The following is a 21,854-nucleotide window of genomic DNA, read 5'->3' on the forward strand; positions in this document are numbered from 1 at the left end:
CATTAGGAAGATCCAGCCAAATACCATGAAAGAAACTATAATGGTCTGTGCATAGTGGTAACGCAAAGTCAATGTGGACTTTATAATATATTTTAGAAATAAGGTGCAAATAAGAAAGAGGAAGCCTGCAAATAAAATGGATTAAAAAGCATAGGATAAGTCTACACATTTCTTGTTTCAGCAATTGTAGAGAGCTGTAAGGCGCCGCGATGGTGCTGGTTTCCGCCTTCTACCTCCTTGATGGTGAGTGCTCTCAGTAGCAAACAAGACCTTATTTGGCTGTGCCTGTTCAGCTTGCCTGCTTCCCCATTGAAGCAGCCTATCTGCAGGGCCCACGTGGCTTACGGGGGGCTGGTAGGTGCAAGGGGATTTAAGCCTGTGCCGGCCTTCCCTCGGGGGTGGAGCCAGAAGCAGAAGCTGAAGAAGAAGCTTGTGCAAGGCTCCTGAATAAACTGCTTGAAGAAGATCTTCCCCGGGTCGTGTCTTCCTTGCTGGTCAAGGTTGGGCGCAACAAACAATCATATAAGGAAGATGGGCAGGGCAGAGTTATTAAAAAAAAAAAAAAAAAAACGAGTGTTTTTGAGATGCCTCTTAAAATATCCATTACAGAAGGCTGACAAGATGGTTCAGGAGCTAACACACTTGATATTAAGACTGATAATCTAAACTTAATCCCTGAGACCAATACGGTGAAAGGAAAAAATGCTCACAATTTGTCCTTTAACCTCAACATGTACATCATGACACATGTCACACCTCCATCTATGTGAACACAAAATAAATGAGTAAACCTTTGGTAAGATCCAGCTTAGTTGTTCCCCTGTGGATCTTCCCAGCCTTCCTTTCCTGCCCAACTCTATTGCTTTGTGTCATTCACTGGTACCTAGGAAGGCAACTCTCATGATCCTCCCTGTCCTCTATTACGGTCTCTCCATTCTCACCCTCAGCACTGTATCAGCCTGCTCATCCCTTCTGGACACCCAGACATAAATCAACACACCTATGGTCACCTGAATTTTGGTAAAAACAAAACAGAAATACATATTAGAAAAAAGAAAGCGTCTTCAACAAAGGGTGCTGGTCAGACTAAATGGCGGTGTACAGAAGAATGCAAAGAGATCTGTGTTTATCACCCCAAACAAAACTCAACTCCAAATGGATCTTAGAATAAGGCCAGATACCCCAAGTCTGACAAAAGAGAAAGTGGGGACTAGGCCTAAATTCATTGGCAGAGGAAATGACTTTCTGAACAGAACGGGGATAGCACAGGCACTAAGAACAATTAATTAATGGGACCCCATGAAACTGAAAAGTTTCTGCATGACAACGGCTACATCTGAGGCAAAGCACCAGGCTACAGACAGGAAAAGATTGTTAACTTCTACACTTCCAATAGAAGACTAATATCCAAAACATATAAAGAACTAAAAAACTGGACATCAAGTAATCAAGTAGCCAATTAAAACTGTAACATGGAACTAAGCAGAGATCTCAAAGGATGAAAACGGGATGACTGAGAAACATGAAAAGAATTATTCAACACCTTAGTCATCAGGAAAATGCAAATCCAAACTACTGTGAGATTTCATCTTACCAGTGAAACAAATAACAGCTCATGCTGGTGAGGATGTGAGAAAAGGGGAGCAGTTGAACATTTGTGGAAGTGCAACTTGTACAATCACTAGGCAAATCTGTATGGTGGTTCCTCAGAAAGCTAAGAATAGATCTATGCCCTAAGATACTACTCTTGGACATATACCCAAAGGACTACATCCTACTACCAAAATACTTGCTCATCCATGTTCACTGGTGCTCTATTCAAAACAGTAAGAAACCAGGAACAGCCAAGATGAATGGATAATGAAACTGTGGTATGTTTACACAATGGAATATTATTCAGCTATTAAAATCTGATATAAATTTGCAGGTAAATGGATAGAGCTAAAAAAAAGAAACATCCTGAGTGCAGTAACACAGACCCCAAAAAATAAATGTCTTCTATTTTATGTAGATGTTAGCTTTTTTTAAAAAAAGATTTATTTTATGTATGTGAGTACACTGTCCCTGTCTTCAGACACACCAGAAGAGGGCATCAGATCCCATTATAGATGGTTGTGAGCCACCATGTGGCTGCTGGGAATTGAAATCAGGACCTCTGGAAGAGCAGCCAGTGCTCTTAACTAATTGAGCCATCTCCCCAGCCCAGATGTTAGCTTTTAGCTTTTAAGCAACAGGTGTGCTCCAATCAATATAACCACAAAGTTTGGGTAACTTGTAAACAACTAGTGAGGAGAAAAGGCTGTCCCAAGAAAGAGGAAATAGAATAGATAGTTATAGAGGATAAGGGGAGACTGGAGTGAGAGTATTAATTTGGAAGAGGGATGGAAGATGGGTAAGAGAAGGATATGGGGAGGGGCAACTAACACTAAAGTCATTTCAGGGGTCAAAGAGAATGTAATTTAGATAGAACACACACACATACACACACGAGAAACATAAATGGAGTCACAATAAACGGGGAGACAATGCCTCAAACATCTCAGGCTACTGCCAAGGCTCCTGGTTCCTCACCATAAACTGATGGCAAAGCCCTATTACTGAAGACAACACCTATGTATCTCATTGAACATGGAGTTGAGCTGGTGCCTAACTAGAGCCTCTTGCATCCCTTCTGACTGGTTTTCATGAACTGGAAGGTACTCTGCATCCTACTAGAGGAAATGGTAACCATCAACCTAGCTAAAATCCCTGCAATCTAAAAGTGACCCGTTGGCAAGAAATGCTGGTGTCATAGTGGCGCAAATGTAGAAGTAACCAACCCCTCTCTGATTGGATTGAAGGCCTTCTCTGTAAGATGGAACCCATGCCTGACACTGTTGGGGTGGCCAAGAACCTGAATAGGACTAGATAGGCCATGGCCCTAGGGAAAAAACAAATACCATTGTTCTGCGAAAGAACAGAGCAATAAAATGAGTCCTAATGGCATTCTGGTATACTTGTAGATGAGTGCTTCATTCATCCATTATCAGAGAAGTTTCCTCTTGTATTAGATAAAAACTAACAAAGAGACCCACAACTGAACAAGGTGTAGAGACTGAGAGATTTTGGAACTCTCAGTCCTAATGGGGTGCCTTTATTAAACCTCTTTCCTCAGAGCTCAGGGAGCTATGCAGAAGAGGAAGGAAAAATTTGTAAGATCCAGAGGCAATAAATGACTCTAGACTTAACATTACTGGTACACATATGAACTCACAGAGCCTATGGTACCACACACAGGGCTTACACAGGTTCAAGATATATGGATCTCAGTACAGAAAGGGGAAAGTGGACATAGACTCACAATTCATTAGATATGGGTCGGCCCCATTACTGACAGTAGATAGCCAACACAAAATGAACTCAATGGTATTTTTGTCAACTTTTGTCTAATAATGCTTTGTTTGGCTAGCTTTTGGCCTGCTGGTCTTTTATTTGTATATATGGTTTCTGGTTGTGGTTTTGTGGAGTTTTCTGTGTATATGTGTTTCTTATGGGTTTTGCTTGTTTGCTTGTTTATGTTGTTATTTTGCTGGTTCAATTTCTATAGAGAGAGAGGGAAGGAAAGGGAGTAGAATGGAATGGGTATGGGTTGGAGTGGTATGGATCTGAAAGAAGTTGGGCGAAGGGGAAACCATAATCAGATCCATTGAATAAGGAAAATTCTTTCATAAAAATTTAAAAAATATTTAATAAAACTAAAATTAAAAATGTAATGATTGGTATGTTTTGTTGTGTTTGTTTCACTTTGGGAGGTTTTGTTGTTTTTTGATACAGGGTTTCTTTATATATCTCTGGCTGTCTTGGAACTCACTCTATAGACTCAGAGATCTGCCTGCCTCTGTCTACATAGTGCTGGGATTAAAGGTGTGAGCCACCAATGACAAACTATAATAACTGAATAGTTTTTTAAATCCACATGGAGACAAAAGGTAAGTAGTTGGGCATTAATTAATTAGAGATAAGAAGTCAAAACTGGAGAAATAAATTCAAAATTATTTTTGATAGAGTTTTTAAAAGTATATGAAATCTACTAAGGATGCGGTCATAGAGCATGGAGTCCTGTACTAAATCCTGGGGTATTAATTCTAATTTTCTGGGTCATCTTGCAGCTCTTGCTTAACCATAAAAAAAACAAAATACATATAAATTTGTTTTAACGAAATAAGACTATATATTACATCCCTGGTATAATCCTAGTTTAAGTAAGGGTTTAATATATCCAGTATATATATTTTAATCACAGAACTTGGTCAGCAGATGTAGGGGGATCTCTGAGTTTAAGGCCAGATTGGTCTACAAAGTGAGGCCCTATCTCCTAAAAGACAAAGAAAGGTCAGTACGTACAGAGTTACTATTAACAATATATGGCTCTTAGTCACTTCTGTACGCTTGCCTAATTTTTCTTTAATTTTCACTTTTTCCTTAAAAGCTACTTGGACAGTGTGAAGCTGATCACAGAATGAGAACAGGAGTATCAGCAGCCACAGCAACTTCTCTTACTTGCTTAGATGGATCATAGGATGGTCAAAAGGCAAAGCAAGCTTCTAAAACAGAGTGAAAGAAACGCAGTTGAGAAGTTGGGCCATTTATAGTTCAATGATAAATTTTGTGGTATGATCCAGTGACTCAAAATAATCAAAGAAATATATGTAATTATGGTCTCTTTTCTTATTATTTGACTCACCTCAGCTCAGCAGTGAGATCCTTTATTGTAGTGTATTTTTCCTCTAATGATAACTGAGCCTTTTGTAGTACATCTCTCAGCTCCTGTAGTTGTCTTAAGGTACTTTTCAATTCTCCATGAGCATTCTGTAGTTCATTTTCGAGAGCTTCCCGTTTCTGCGTGGTTTCTGTTAGTTCAGTTTCTGTTTGGTGGTGTAACCTTTCTAACTCCTTCACTATTAAGAAGATAAAATCATTTAAAAATAATTGTAAAGCATTTTTATTAAGAACTTTATGAATAAGTATAACTAATAATATTCAAAGGGCAGAGAAGATACTTTAATTATTAAAGTGCCAGTTGTTTATCATAAAGATCTGAGTTTAGTTACCAAACACACATACATAGGGCTGTATTTTTAACCCTATTCAGTACTAGTGTAGACAGACAGATTGCTGGAGCTCATTAGCCCTGCCAATCAGTCAGAATCCCTGTCTCAGAAAATAAGATAGACAGCAGTCCAGGAATATACTCAATTTCAAACTCTGTCCTCCACATGCACATAGACCAAAATGCACATAATCACACGAACATGTAAATAAAACACACACATATGCATGCATATACAAACATAAGAATATTCAACCTGAGAGCTGGAATCTATGAAACTCAGTTTGAAGACTACTTGCCCAGCATTCACAAGGCCCTGGATTTAATCTCCAGTACTGATAAACTGGACATGTCGGTACCCGTATATTACTCTTAGCACTAGAGAGGTGGGAAGGAGGAGGAGCAGAAGTTCACTGTTCTGTGGCCTCCAGTGGGCCATCATGCCACCATCTTCAGGAAGAGAAAGTTGATCATGACTCTGAAAGCACACAACTTGAAGGAGAGGGACCAGCTTGGAACCTCGAGGCCAGTGTGAGGCCCTCACAACACTGGGAAGCATACTGCATCATTACTGCCATAAAAGGCAACACTAGAGTTTTATTGTAGAACCTGTGTCTGCATAAAAGAACCTGACAGGCAGATCAATAAACAAAGAAATTGCTTGTTGGAAAAAAAAAGTTCATTGTTGTTCTTCACTACATATGTAGTTCTGGTGCCAGCCAGATTCTATCTAAACAAAAACAAACCAATCTGATAGAACTTTATAGATAAGAATATCTACTTTAATTTATCTAGAAGAGGCAAAATACTGAACATGGTCCCTTGTAGCCCCATCACCACAACTGTTCAATTTATTCCACTTAAATATAATGTCAATGTTCTATTACTATCAAGAGATATCTCAACTAAGGCAACTCCTAAGAAAGAAAATGTTTGGGCTGGAGAGATGGCTCTGCAATGGAGAGCACTGGCTGCTTTTTCAGAGGACCAGGTTCAATTCCCAGCACCCACATGGTGGCTCACAACTGTCTGTAACTCCAGTTCCTGGGGACCTGACACACTCACACAGACATGCAGTCAGGCAAAACACCAATGCACATAAAATAAAAAGAAATATTTCTTAGAAAAAAAAAGAAAAACATATAGCTGGGGGCTTGCTTACAGTTTTAGAAGTTTGGTTAGTTGTCACTGTGGTAGGGACTATGATGACAGGCAAGCAGAAAATGAAGTAGCAACAGAGACCTATATCCTGATCCAAAAATGTCAGAAGAAAGCCAAACTGGGTCTGGCTTGGACTTTTGAAGCTTTAAGGCCCACCACTAGTAGCATACTTCCTCAAACCAGGCCATACCTATGCCAACAAGGCCACAGCCTGTAATCTTCACAAGTAGTGCCACTCCTGATGACTAAGCACTCAAATGTATGGGCCTATAGAGAGGCCATTCTTATCCAAACCACCACACATACATACCCACAGATACTGTATTTAACCTAAATCCAGCTAACTATTTGCTTACCTGAATTTGTTTTCTTTTCTAGTTCTGTTTTTGTCTGATCTAAAATCATATCTAACTGAGAAAGATGTATGGATTTATTTTCTCCATCTCGTTTCAAATGAATGATTTCTTTTTCCATTTTAGACAGTTCCTCTTTGTACTGATCTATCTCAAGTTTGGCTTGCCTAAATAAAAAAACAAACAATAGAACATGTAATTGGATACTTTAAACCAAGACTTGTCTCTTACTTTAAGTATGCACATTTTATTAGGTTAAACATTAGCAAAATTTCCACTTAGATTTTTAAGTCACATACTATACTTTTAAATTTTTCATTCTAACTATATATAACTTTATAAAATTTCTTACAGATTGAGAGCATGCGAAGATAAGCACATAATAGTTCCATTATCTGAAACAGTAATGAAGAGGCAAAATAAATTATAAAGACCATATTAATCATACAGAATCAGTGATTTTTACTTAAGAATTATTATCAAGATGCTTTTTTTTTTTAGTTTTAAAAATGATTAGAAATTCTTAGATTGATCAGTATAAACCAAAGAGAAGGCCAACAGAGTGATTTTAATGACTAACTTGATTTTTAGGTCAGTAAAGAAGAGTAATAGCTACAATCTCAGCTCAAGTGGGGAGGGAATAAGAGGAACAAGTTTGTAAATTTGAAGTAGACCAAACTACATACCAAGGCCCTGTCTCAAAAACAAAACAGGAAAAAAAGCAAAAAGGGTATTGGAATAGAAATATATTAGAAATAATAGTAAATATTAGAAACCGTGAGCTCTAGGGTAAACTATGGGGATGTGTGACATATGATAAAAATATAATAATCAGAGAAGAAAGCTTTTAAAAAAGAAAACTCAAGTCATAACATGAACCAGTTAAATGAATACTGACTAACCAGAGCTGAAATTGGAGAGAACAGTAAGTCAGGTGAACATTTCCTGATGACATTAGTTCAGATTACAACTTTGACTCTTTGGTACAAGAACCTGGGGAAAAGTTTCTTTTTTTAGAGGCCTGCAAGAGAACTAGTAATGTCGCCATGGTAATGTCAGAGATGTATTGTAGTAAGAGAAATGAGAAAGGGCAGCAGATGTGTGAGCTCCAAGGGGCACAGCAGAGGTTTTCAGTTAGGAGAAAACAGTGATGGCCTGATTGGAAATTTAACATTTCTTGTGTTTCTTGTGTTTTGTATCCTTGTGTTTCAAGGATAACTCGAGTGTGACAAGTCTTCACGGCCTCACAACTGTCACTAGTGGAAAAATCTTGAAGGAACAATATGTCACTGGCACTGTATCTGGTTGTGCAAGTACTACTCTAAGCCCAGAGGCCCTGTCTTAGTACTTAATCCGTGCCAAGGAGAAAGGAAATCTGGGGACAGAAGGTTTTAGTTCCCACATGTAAGTTCACATTTGACTGCTACTGGTATAAATGGGGTAGAATTATGCCGGTTTACTAAGATAATTTTGAATGTCTAGTCAAGGCTGAGACTATTTTATTTATCCCACATACAATTAAGTCCCTGGCTGGGTGGTGATGGCACAGACCTTTAACCTCGTCCTCAGAGTGAGTTACAGGACAGCTAGGGCTACACAGAGAAACCGTCTTGAAAAACCAAATGAAACAAAACAACAAGACCTAAAACATCCAGTTAGGTCCCCTGAGAGTCTAAACCCTAAAATAAACTAAATAGGGTCCATATTTTAAGATAAGAAAGCAAAAAATGTAGTATAATAAAGATAAAATGAAGAATATGAGGGAGATACAAGAAACTGCTACAGGAACTTAGGCTATGAAGAAGCTAATTCCTCAGAAAAATACCTCAGTGCAATTACCACATCTGAAACTAAAACCAACAAAAAATTGAGAAGGTCAATAAACTACTATATTCAAATGTTACCTGGCAGTACCAGTTAGCTCGATAATTTTTTGCCTTTTCAAATCTACATCACGTACGGCTGTTTCATATTTCTCTTCCATTATTCTCAGCTTTTCTGTTGAACTTTCCCTTTGTTTCTGAAGCTCTTGTTCTTGCTTTGATACCTAGTAAGTATTTTTCAGTTTAGTGCTTAAATTTAATTACAAGCCAACATTATTCAGAAAAAAAATACTTTCTTTGTAGTCTAACCTATAATTTAGTTTTAGATGTAATCCTAAAAATCCAGGTAAACTGTGGTGTGGTGGAACATAACTACAGCTCAAACACTGGAAAGATGGAGGCTGGAAGAGGGCCAATCTCAGCAACATAAAAATTAACTTTAATAATAATAAAATTAAAATATAAATGCGGATGCTTTGAAACAGTAACAGCAAAGTGAACTTTTAAGAGAAGTTATTCATTGTCTCCTGACAGTGGTGGCACATCTGCAAGAGTAAAGGGAATGGTAAGAATTGAGGAGTCCAGGTGACAAAAAGTGCACGCCTGCCCCACATGAGAGGCCTGGATTCATTCCTTAGCACAAGTAAGAAAAAGGAAAAAATGTAAACAAGGAGAAGGGAAAGAAATACACAAAATAGTATATCTTTCTCTTTTCATTTTTTAAAATAATTTATTTTCATTTTATGTGCACTGGTGTTTTGCCTGCATGTGTGTCTATGTGAAGTTGTCAGAACCCCTGAAGCTGGAGTTACATACAAACAGCTGTGAACTGCCATGTAGTTGCTGGGAGCTCAACCCAGGTCCTCTGGAAGAGCAGCAGCCAGAGCTCTCAACTACTGAACCATCTCTCAGTTTTTCCTCTCAAAATCAAAAAAGGAGGACAGTAGCTGAGGATGTATATATACACACACATACATATATATATACATGTATACATATAATATATATTTAATCATACATATCATTAAAAATCTATGATGTGGGCTGGAGAAATGGCTCAGTGATTAAGAGCACTGACTGCTCTTCCAGAGGTCCTGAGTTCAATTCCCAGTACTCACATGGTGGCTCACAACCATCTGTAATGAGATCTGATGCCCTCTTATGGTGTATCTAAAGATAACAACAGTGTACTCATAACATAAAATAATTTTTTAAAAAATTATGATGTACTAAGATAAAATCAGAAAAATCTCTAATTTTTATGTATTTTATTTCTTTTTTTAAAAGATCTATTTATTTTATGTATGTGAGCATATACCATACCATATGTGTTATTCAAAGAGGAGACATCAGAAGACATAATAATCCAGATAGGTATTAACTTTAGATTCAAGAAAAAAAACTCAGTTAAGAAGTTTAAATTATAACAAAATTTTGTAGCATGAGAAATCTGATCATAGTAGTAAGAGATCTGGGTCTGACTACATCAGAAAATTATGTTTACTAATCAAAAATCTGCAAATGATTTTTAAATGATCTCATAAAGATCAAACTACTTTAATGCGTGATAGAACCTGCTTCTCAAGTTTGCTCTGAATGTCTTCTAGCTCTCCATTTCTAATGGTCTCTTGCTGTAGCATCTGCTGCTGCTGCTGAAGAGTGTGCTGCAGAACGGCGTTCTGTTCACTAGTCTCTTCAAGACTGTGAGTCTTTATCTTCAGCTCTTTCTGCAGACAATACACCTAACAAAGATACACACTTCTTGTTACAATGTTTCAAATAAAAACCAAGGAATGTAAAAGGTGTCTTCCTTAATTATCCCATAGTTGGTCAGGGATGGAGAAGAACAGGGTTCATTATTCTGACTGGGGAGATGAATCAGACATGCTTATAGGGTTGGCTCTTGTTTGGTAATGCTCCTATGTAATACACTGCTTTGGCTAGCTAGGATGCTGAAACATGCTTCCTTTCAGAAAAGGAAGAAATTTTTCATACTTATGGGCTGGTAAACTGTTCTTATGTGACCTTGTACTCTGAAGTGATAAACAGTTTTCTCTGGGTAGGAAGAGTACATATCATGTCACATTTTAATGTTATAGGAAGAGTGCTTTCTACAACTCATCTCGGAATGGGAAGAACAAAGGGAACCCTGAATTGATCTACAATTCCTCTATTTGATGACCTTTCCCCTTTACAGATTTAAAACCAAAATCATTATATAATAAAATTAGGTGATATTTATAATATTAAATACTGTTATTGTAATAGTTTGTATAATATTGCAGTAAATCAATCCAGAATATTCACATTCTAACACATAAAGAAACAACAATATCAGCTACAAAATTTTAATAACTTACTTTGAATATTTAAGGTTTCAGTACATTGGTCTCCAACATTTCTTTAAGAAATATCTTTATGGTAGGTATGGTGGTATACACTTAAAACCCCAATGCTTGGGAGTCTGGAGCAGAATTATTAGTAATTAGAAATATTAGTAATTAGAGAATATTATATTAGTAATTAGAGGCTATTATATTAGTAATTAGAGCTAGAGCTATAGCAAGGCCTTCTCTGTCTCAAAATACAAAATATGTGAACAGAAGCTGAGGTTATGATTTGACTTAACAATTCTGGTTCATGTGTAGAGGCAAGAGGACAACCTGGGGAGTCAGTTCTCTTTCCTGCCACGTGGGTTCTAGGATAGAGTGCAGGTCAGCATCAGACGTCTCTTCAGCACATCAAAAAGGGTCTTTAATCTAGTAACTTCAAATTTTATCTCAATAAAGTTTAGTTGCTAAACCTGATTTTTAAAAAAGTATCTCACTATGTAGCCATGGATAGCTTAAAACTAGGTAGTTCAGGGTCACCTAAAACTCATGATCCACCTGAATCAGCCATCAAGGTCCTGAGATTATAAGTATGCACCACCATGGCCAGCTTCTAAACCTGATTCTTAATCCTCAAATGACAAAAAGAAACAAAAACAAAAATTTCTATTTTGCCAAGCAGTGATATGCACATCTTTAATCCCAACACTCAGGAGAGAAGCAGATCTCTGATTTTGAGGGCAGCCTGGCTTAGAGTGAGTTCAGGACAGCCAGGGTTACACAGAGAAACACTGTCTTGAAAAACAAAAAAACAAAAAAATCAAATTTTTGAAGAATTTTATACTCCTACATCTAAAACAATGCTTTAGATACTGTTTAATTTATATTAAAATTATCCTGTATACTTGTAATTTATTACTGATTCTAAAAAATAAGTCAATTTGAATTTTAAGGTATTATATTTTATGTTGTAATGAAACAGTCTGTTCTTTAAAGAATACAGAATCTAGAATTTGCTTTTAATGTCACATGTCATATATAAAGACATACTTTGTAAGCATACTAAGGAGATGAGGATGGAACTCAGTTGTTAAAGATTCTGCCTAGTCTGAAAGTAAACAGCTCCCAAAGGCATAAATGATTGGATACTTGGTGGGTGAGACTGTTTGGGAAAGATTAGGAGGTGTGGCCGTGTTAGAAGAAGTGTGTCACTGGGGGGAGGATTTGAGGTTGCAGAAGACTTACCCATTTGCAATTAACTCTCTACTTCATGGCTGTGTCTCAACATATAAGGTCTTAGCTGTTGCTCCAGCGCCACTGCCTGCTGCTATTCTCCCTGCCATGTTGGCCATAAATTCTAACCCTCTGAAGCTGGAAGCCCCAGATAAACTCTTTCTTCTCTATGTTGCCTTAGTCATGGAGCCTTACCATGTACAGAAAAGCAACTTGGGGTACCTAGCATGCCATGGGTGCCATCCCCAGCAGCACATAAAGCAGGTCTGGTTATACACATCTGTAATCTCAGCACCTGAAGAGTAGAAGCAGGTGGATCATAACTGAGGTATAGGATCTATACCATTGGCGAGTCTGAAGTTACCATTGGATACCTTAGACCAATCCTGTCTTTAAAAGCAAAATAAACGGCGGCGCGGTGAGGCCGAAATGGCGACCGAGCTAGAGTTGGCGACGGAGACCAGTGGCCCGGAGCGGCCTCCCGAGAAGCCAAGGAAACATGACAGTGGTGCTGCTGACCTAGAGCGGGTTACTGACTGTGCGGAAGAGAAGGAGATCCAGAGTTCGAATCTTGAGACGGCTATGTCCGTCATTGGAGACAGACGGTCCAGGGAGCAAAAGGCCAAACAGGAGCGGGAGAAGGAACTGGCAAAGGTCACTATCAAGAAGGAAGATCTGGAGTTGATAATGACAGAAATGGAGATATCTCGAGCAGCAGCAGAAAGGAGCTTGAGGGAACACATGGGCAATGTGGTGGAGGCTCTCACTGCCCTAACCAACTGAACTGTGCTCTCGTAGACATTCTGGACTCATTTACTGAAATAAAGTGTTCCGTTTTGCTGGGAAAAAATAAAAATAAAAAAAATAAAAATAAAAGCAAAATAAAATATGTTGAAAATACTATTTAAAAATAAACAAAACAACAATAAGAGCAAAAACTTGTAAATTCTCAGTGTAAGAGCATTGGCTGCTCTTCCAGAGGTTCTGAATTCAATTTCCAACAACCATATAGTGGCTCATGACCATCTAGAAAGGGTTCTAATGCCCTCTTCTGGTGTGCAGGTATATGTGCAGACAGAGAACTCATACATTTACAAAGAAAAGAAAAGCTTGTAAATTTTCTAAATAAAAAGTAACTTACCTCTTCAGATTTCTTCTTCAGCTGTCTTTCAAATTTTTCCTTATTTCCTTCCAGTTGATTCAAATGCAAAGCAAGTTCTTCCTTACAGATTTCTAATGCTGAATCCAGTTGTCTGACCTAAAGTCAAACCAAGCAAAATATAACATCAAAAACCAAGAAAAACCAAGGCTGGGTGTGGAGGCACATGCCTTCATCCCAGTACTCAGGATGCAGAGGAAGGCAAATCTGAGTTCCAAGCCAGCCTGGTCTACAGAGTGAGATGCAAGAAATCCAGGGCTATGTAAAAAGTCTCAAAAATAAATAAATAAGAGCTTTGAAAATAAACAAACAAATAAATAGAAACAAATAAATATTAATTGAATTAATTAGCATTAATGGGTATTTATTATATGTACAATGTTTTACAGATTTGTCTCCTAATGTTACTTTATTGCTTCACACACTGAAACAAGGCCAATAAGGTGACTAAGCCACAAAAGCACTTGCTGCACAAGCCTGATGTCCTGAGTTTGATTTCTGAAACTGTAGTGGAAAGAGACAATCAACTCAGAAAAGTTATTTTGATTTCCACCAACCATATACTGCAACATACACACACACGTGCAGTGTTGCAAGCAATCTCAATACACACACAAAGTAATCAGAAATATAGGTAAAATTTACACCTCTAAAATAGGATCCAGGATATAAAATCGCATGACATAAGATTCACTGAATAAGCTCATTCTTCAGGGCAAACCAGGGAACCAAAGAAGAGTCACATAATAGACTCCTGAACAGAGTAAGCTCAGGCCAGGCACTATGAAGGACAGCGGTGAGATGACGGGAGGGTTCAAACCTGTAGAGTGGTTATTTGAAAGAATAACAAGTAGACACCCAAAAGCACTGTCCTAGCAAGGTAAACATATTGCTTATTTCTTAAGTAAACACAAATATCCTATGAATGTTGCTAAGATGATACCATTTGGAAATTCTGGTTTATTAAGAAGATAAAAAATTTATTAGAGAAAAAGACAAATGCTTTGCTTAGTATCTGTGAAAGTGTTTTTTAAAGACAGCAATAACTGACTCAAGTGTTTATAAATAAATGCTTTGTGCTATATAAATATAAAAGAGCAAATCCAATTTAATAACTTTTTAAAAAACTAACTCAAGCTGGGCAGTGGTGGCACACATCTTTAATTCCAGCACTTTGTAAGCAGAAGCAGGTGGATCTCTGTGAGTTCAAGGCCAGCCTTGTCTACCGAGTGAGTTCCAGGACAGCCAGGGCCACACATGAAACCCTGGGGGTTGGGGGTAGAGACAAGAAAACAAGGTCCTTGGTTTCTACATACATAATCACACCCATCTATCCCATCTATTCATAAAATTTTTATCTTGCTTTTTCCTTTCCTTTCAATTTTGAGCTTTTATTTTGCAAGGGAAGATTCCTTTCCTCTGAATAATAATGTCAACAAAAATGTCAAAGAAATTTCAGCAAAAATAGGGAAAAAAGGAGCAAATTTCTCAGACACCATTCAACATTATGAAATCGCCCTTGTAATTCTTTCTAAAAGGTATTTCTTCTTTCTAAAAGGGCATTCTGAAGCCAGCATTATGAAAGACTATCTATGATAGACTGTTTCAGCTTGATTATGTAACTACTGACAGTCCAAAGTATGCCACTGTAAATGACTATCTTTGTTTAAAAATTGCCCTATTAACAACAATGTTTATTATGTGTGTGCATGTGTGGATTTATTCAGGTGTCCAGAGTCCAAAAGAGAGTATCAGACCTCCTGGAGCTAGAGTTAAGAGGTAGTTGCAAAGCTACCGGATGTGGGTACTAAGAACCAAAATTAAGTCCTCTAAGAGCAGTTCATCTGCAGAAGAGAACCAGAACCACCTCTCTAGCCCCTAATTTTAAAAAAATTTAAATTAACAATTGCTTTATGAAAAACAAAACCCACCTGTATGCATACATATTTATCAACCTGCTTTAATAAATGTTCAACCTCCCACTACCCACCAGGGTAGAAAAGAAAAGTTATTAGGAAAGTAGACCCATTTAGAAATAGTTCGTTGTGGGTGAGCCCAATCTCTGTTGTCGGGATAACAGCAGCTCAGTCCAGTAGCAAACACCAAATACAAATCCGCAGCTGCAGTCAAGTCCACTTGGCCGTCATCACACACGAACCAACAAGGGCAGTTCAATCCAGAAGAAACTGCAAGGCTCACCAACCCACCCAAGGCTGTGGTAGTGGCAAGATGCAGGAAGAACCTCGCAAGAAGTTCTCTGGTGAGTTTCTCTCAATGGTGTCACCACAAGCAGAGCTCAACAATATAAAGTAAGTCAAACCCACACAAGTGTGTCCTCAGCAAAGAATAGCGAGGCAGACCAAAGCAAACCAATGCTCAAGCTCCCACTGTCTATGGGGTCGCATTCATATTCCTTCTGAACATCACTAGTCCTTTCACACGTCTGCTTTAGCAAAATCACCTTTCATCTGTTCCAGCAAAACATCATTTGACATAACTGATTTTCCAAAGAAACCAGAAGTTTCCACTTCACTCACCCAAGCTTGCTGATATACACCTTTAATCCCAACACTCAGAAAACAGAAGCAGGCAGATCTTTTGAGTTTAAGGACAGCCTGATCTACAGAGAGAGTTCCAGGACAGCCAAGGCTACACAGCTAAACCCTGTCTAAATAAAAGAAAAGTAAAAACATGTGTACATTCTCATCTCAAACAAGATAATAAGCATTAACACCTGATAATAATACAACAAATTACTCAGATAAGATTAATTACAAGATGATAAAACCGAGATGATAAGGTTACTGAGGAATCAGACATTCATGTGGGATCATCCACTCCAAAGACAGTCCATTAACTGTTCCTCTTTAATGAGATCTGAGGTTAGACTGTGGCTCAGTGATAGAACAGCATACATAAGGTCCTTGTTGGATCTTAGAGAAATATGTCTAAGTTACTACACCTTCAGGAAGATGTAAAGACTAGCACAGAATAAGGCAAGTCTAACTAGTTCCCAGGTATTACAGATGCCTTCAGCACCAAGACTATAAAAAATATTTTCAGATTATTGGGAAACTGTAAAGCACACCTTCTCTTAAGTGGTTGCCAAAAGGGAAAATGTATATAAGAGGTGTGTATGTGTGTGTGGTGGGGAGAGGAAGGTATGAGTGCAGTTTCAAGGACAGTGTGTCTAGGTGAGAGATACACAGGTATTCCTTGTACTATTTGAATTATTTTGTGGGCTTCACATTTTTAAAACACTATTAAATAAAATTTAACAAATCAAGCAAACCCAATGAATAAGAAAGATTATTTTACAGAATTTGAGTCTGAATCACATATAAGGAATCACATGTACTGTATACAAACTACTTGTATATGAATAAAGTAAAAACAAAAATTAACTGTTCTACTGAGCCAGAGAGCCTCTTCAGGTACATGAAGCAGAAATAATCAAGCAAGGATCAGAGGCCATACAGCCACAATAAATGCTTGGTTATCTGTCCACTTTCTTTGTTGGGGGCACAGAATCCAGAAGAGAAAATAATAGAAAAGAAACAAGGATCATCTCAAAACCTAAGGAGCACCCTTTCAACAATTTATTTTATAAGTAAGAAAGACATTTGTTTGCTTCATGTGATTTGTGTTACCTATTCAGAATGTATCTCTGTATGTTGGTGGTACATAATCAAATGCAGGGTTTTGCTCATACTTGGCAAGGGTCTGAACACCGAGGAATGTCCATAGACTCATCAACCTTTTAGTTCTCACTGATTATCCTCTTAAAATACAACTTTAAACTGATAGTTTTAACTGTTCTAGACACAGTTCATGTTAGTCTCAAAATTAGCAAATTGAGTCATGCTAAAGCATTTGTATAAGTTATGGGAAAAAGAAGGTATAATGGCATAATCACAAATGGAGGGTCCAAGACTTTATTTTATGGCTACCAATACTCATCATTAGAATTATTCATTATATTTGAACAAAGGAATTTTGCTTCTACATTCCTTTATTCCCCCCCCCCCAAATGAAAAACCCTTTAAAAGTGACAAAGGGCCTAGAAGCCTTGCAGGTGCCTGCTGTGTCACATGTGTGTCAGTAGGTAGCAGAGAGGATCCACCAGTTCATCCCAGATGGGCTCCCAGGGCAGGAGTGAGTCAGAGCCTGGAGACACTTGGCTAGGCAGGAGCAAACCAGAGAGATTAAAAGAATGCAGAGATTAGAACAATATAAAGGTCCTAGGCAGCGGTAAGCCCAGTACATGACCCTGGCATGGGGCCATGCAGGTGAGCCTGAGCAAGAAATGACCACCAGCCCAGTGCTTTGCAGGCCTTGGGAGACTATGCCCAAGATGACCCCTGTCTGGTGCCATAACGCATTGGTTGGGCATAGCACTCCTGAGAACACTCCTGAGATAACCCCAGACACTCAGAAACTCTGAGTGCAACTAAGATGAGCAAATAAGTGGGGGAAGAAATAAACAGAAACAGAAGGATGTGGGAACAATGAGAAGAAGCGGAACCGGAGACTCGAAGGTACTGAGGAACAGCCTGATGTGAGTAGCCAGTGATGCCACCTGGGACCATGGTAGGATCGTAGCCTGTGATGCCAATGGGTGCTAAATCTGGGTCCATGGCCAGATGTCCGTCGTCTCGGCTACTGCCCAGGGACATGCTGATGTCTGAGGAGGTGTGCAGAACTGGCCCCGCCCATCACCTTGGCATTGTTGGAGAGGTGACCTGGGGCATGAGATCAAGTGAGCTGACCCCATTCCTAGCCAGCTGCAGTAATCTGGTGAATGGGCCTGCACAACACCCAGAAGCACAGGGAGCTGGCCCTAGTTACAGGGTTTGCAGGTAAACCGGCCCTGAGAGTATGACTGTGGGAGAGCTGGCCCCTCCACTCATCTTCCGTGCAGTGGCATGGATGAGGGAGAGATACCCACTTCACCCCTCTCCCCCTGCATCAGGCAGGAGACTTGGCACTGTGGTCATGATAGCAGGAGAGATGGTCCTACCTTTCACCTTCTACAATACCCCAGAGAGTGGGCCCACGCACCTAGCTTGGGCAACAGAATAGAGTTGGCTCTAGTTATGGGGGTGGTGGGTAAGGCAGCCTAAGGGCATGAGAGCAGGAAAGCCTGCCCACCCCCTATGGTAGCACTTTGGAGAGCAGGTCCTGCAAATCACCTGGGTAGCACAGTAGAGATGGCCCAGATAGCATGGAACCCAAGGGAAAGAGCGTAGGAGAGCTGACTCTGCTCTCTGCTGGCTGTGGCATTGGATAGGTCAGTCAGGAACAGGACAGGAGAGCTCACCCCAGTAGTATGGGTGCAGGACAGCTGGTGGGCTGACGAGCTCAGATTCCTCTCAGGTCCAGAATCGGCCCTCTCCAACATCTACCCTGTTATGAATTGCTGGAGTGTGTAAAGAGGCCAGTCTTCAGATCCAAAACTACAGGATATCCATGACACAGGACATGAGGTTCCAGTATCGATAGTGTAACAGTAGTCAGAGGTCTCATACCAGAACATAAACCCATAACAACAAACATTTAAAAGCAAAGAAGTATGGACAAAAGGGAACGACACACTACAGCTTCCACAATGAGATTCTTTTTCCCTCTGTTGAGGGAGAGGTTACAAGGGTGGAGCTCAGGGACAAGGAAGAGGGGAGGGAGGAGAAGACTGAAATTGCAGTGAATGAGATGAAATTCACCAAGAACCAATAACAAGTTTTTTAAAAAGTGCCAAGGAAAAAATATTCAATGTATGACTTATACATTTTCTGAGTTTGTATCTCTTATCTGGCCATTAACATATGAAACACTGCTTAGATGTTTTAGGTGACTGAATAAGAACCAGGAGTTTAACTGCTATGGAATATTATTTAATGAAATAGTTTTGTGCCTACAACCTTACATACAAAGTTATTTACCTTTTAAAACAAGGTACTACTCTGGAGCCCTAGCTGGCCCGGAACCCATGATACAGACCAGGTTAGCCTTAATCTTTTAGCAATCCTCTAGACTCTTCTCCCAAGAGCTAAAATTAAAGGCAGGGCCACTACACTTTACCTGCATACTAATTTTTAAAACTAAGTTTACTATTACATCTGCAATGAACTGACATGACAGTCAATGTTGAAGAACTAACTGTTGAATGCTATAGGAATACCTATGGTGTGATGGTTAATATTACACTTAAAGTTTAGCCTTACTATGCTTGAGAGACCAAATAGCAAAAAATGCCTCTAACTTATAAGCCCCTAACTTTAATAGGCTGTACCCTAGCAACCCATTTCCCAGACACTGAAAACTATTTTTAAATTAACTACTCTTATACAATTTGCTGTTCTAGCAAAATGGTGAGTAGTAAGTCATAACACTAACTGCTATTTCAACTGTTCTGATCAAAGCTGATTCTTGTTTACTCTGCTCAAAAAGCCGACTAGGACAATTGCAAGACATACACATTAAAATGTGACCCTGCTACACATAGACAGAAGACATGCAATCTGTGGCTTTTGCTTTTATAAACCTCGAGCTGATATGGCTAGGTGCTACATCTTAGAGCACTCTCAGGTGCAGTTCTGGACCCACAATGGATGCCAATATCTAAAAGAAAGAGCCTCTTCTTGCTAAAATTTATTTATGGTCATGGTGAATCTGAGTGAGCCCAGACCCATAACAATAAATACAGGTATACCTGTTGGCTGGGGAGACAGCTTGTTCAGTAGAGTGCCTGTACTGAGGTCACAGGCCAGAGTCTAGCACTAGGTAGAAGTCAGCGGTGTCAGTGTGTGTGTGTAATTCTAGTATCGGGAAGGCAGAGACAGGCACATCACTGAAGCTCGCATGCCAAGCAAAATAGCTCAAGTGGCAAGCTCCAGGTCTGGTAAGATAGCCTATCTCAAAAAATAAGACTGAGGAATTTAAGGTTGCTTAAATTATATTTGTGTCTGTGGGGGAAGATGTGTGTACATATGAGCCCTGCTCCCATGTTAGTTCTCATTGGTAACACTAATGAGCTGCAACTATAGATAAAGAATAAAATATTTAAAAATACTTTTGTGTGTACTCTGAGACCAAAAAGGGGTGGGATACCCTGAAGCTGGAGCTACAGGCAATTGTCACTGCCCAACAGGCTGCTGGAACTGAATTCAGGTCCTATTCAAGAAAAGTACACTCTCTTAACCACTAAGCCATTTTCCCAGCCCTTTAATTGACTTTTATACATTACAATAATTCACCAGAAGGAGAGGCATACATGCATGAGCACTCACACATACACACACACACACACACACTCATGCATGCACACACACACACAAGAACACAAAAGTATACATATACTAGCCTTGATTGTTTCTTCAGACACATGAATCTGCAACGCCTTTAAAGCTTCATCTTTCTTCATATTTTCTTTTTCCATTTCCTGTAAATAAAATTTGGTAAGAAAATATATAGTTAGGATTGCAAATAAATATTGAGAATTTCTGTTACAGAAACATGAACTTAAGATGTAAGCTCTTACCACTTTACTTTCCGTCAAGAGCCTATCTAGTGATTCAAGGTAATGTTGTTTACACAGTATATCTTGCTGCAAAATGGACATAGTCTTTTCTTGTTCTTTAAATTGTTGGTCTTTTTTCTCTAGTTGAGTTTCAAGCTAAATATAAAAAACAGGGTTTCCATATCACACTTTAAAAAACACTGGGAACACTTTATACATAAATATATTTCAAAGTATGTAAATTTTTGCATTTTAGAAATTTTTATTAGTTTTTTTTTGTTTATTAATTCAATATTTATTAAACATCCACAGTGTACCAGATGGTTGTCTAGTCATTTGTGATGAAAGTAATAGAGAGCAAAACCTCTGTATGAATAAAATGTAGGCATTAATGAGTGTCAACTTGACAAGATCTAGGATCAACTAGAAAACTAGCCTGTAGGAATACCTGTAAGGGCCCATCTAAATTAGGTGAGTCTCTGGGCATTGCTGAGGGATTGTCTTGAATATGTTACCTGACACTGGAAGAGCCATTCTAACTGTAGCTAGTATTCCCTGGGCTGGGGTCCTAGACTGAGTGAGAAAGATAAAATGAACTGACATGAAGCATCCATTGCTCTTTGTTTGCTGGTTGCAGACACACTATCACCAGCTGTCTCATGCTCCTGTTATCCTTTATTAGTTTTTCTAATTTAAAAAATTAAATCACATACCTACTTCTTTCTCCTTTCTTCCATTGGTCTTTATAATTGGCTGGCTGACCAATTTTTGTGTTTTCATTAAATATATATCATCATAAACAATAATGGAATACAATTTTCTGTCTTGAAATTTAATTAATCCTTGTATTTGACAACTTGCTTTTTCTTTTACTGCATATAGTTTCAGATGGTTACTTGTGCTGACATATGTGAGTCTGGTTCATTTACTTTAGGAAGTACTGTAGTCTTTGCTTTGATCTCTTGCTTTGATTACTGCAACAATGTTAGGATAGCATTCTTCATGCATGTCTGTGTATGCACACATATATAAGAGTACCTAGAACAAGTCACCTAGAAATTGACTTCCTGTTTGTAGGATAGGGTTATTTTCATTTCAGTAGGTATTCTCTTACAAGGACATAACACTTTCTCTCTCTCCCTTCACCCTTCATCAGTTTTAGCTTTGGGGACTGGGTCCACTCTGCAGCA

General features: G+C 38.7%; 2 protein-coding genes across 2 annotated transcripts in view; one reads left to right on the top strand and one right to left on the bottom strand.

Annotated features, from left to right (window-relative positions):
• The window catches only part of CCDC18 (coiled-coil domain containing 18), a gene marked incomplete at both ends in the record, with an annotated part of 91,761 nt that overhangs the window by 26,127 nt on the left and 43,780 nt on the right, over positions 1-21,854 (bottom strand). Inside the window, 7 exons of the mRNA XM_080925512.1 lie at positions 4,724-4,937; positions 6,607-6,770; positions 8,508-8,650; positions 10,001-10,168; positions 13,131-13,247; positions 20,509-20,586; positions 20,686-20,820. Coding sequence (XP_080781638.1) covers positions 4,724-4,937; positions 6,607-6,770; positions 8,508-8,650; positions 10,001-10,168; positions 13,131-13,247; positions 20,509-20,586; positions 20,686-20,820 — 1,019 coding nt within the window. The remainder of the gene's footprint in view (positions 1-4,723; positions 4,938-6,606; positions 6,771-8,507; positions 8,651-10,000; positions 10,169-13,130; positions 13,248-20,508; positions 20,587-20,685; positions 20,821-21,854) is intronic.
• LOC308427058 (huntingtin-interacting protein K-like) lies at positions 12,098-12,833 on the top strand (the record flags this gene model as incomplete). The annotated part of the gene is made up of 2 exons (XM_080925097.1): positions 12,098-12,187; positions 12,389-12,833. The coding sequence occupies 2 exons, from the start codon at positions 12,098-12,100 to the stop codon at positions 12,770-12,772; spliced, it is 474 nt and encodes a 157-aa protein (XP_080781223.1). The 3' UTR covers positions 12,773-12,833.

The sequence above is a fragment of the Micromys minutus genome (assembly GCF_963924665.1).
Source record: "Micromys minutus genome assembly, chromosome: 11".
NCBI lineage: Eukaryota > Metazoa > Chordata > Mammalia > Rodentia > Muridae > Micromys > Micromys minutus.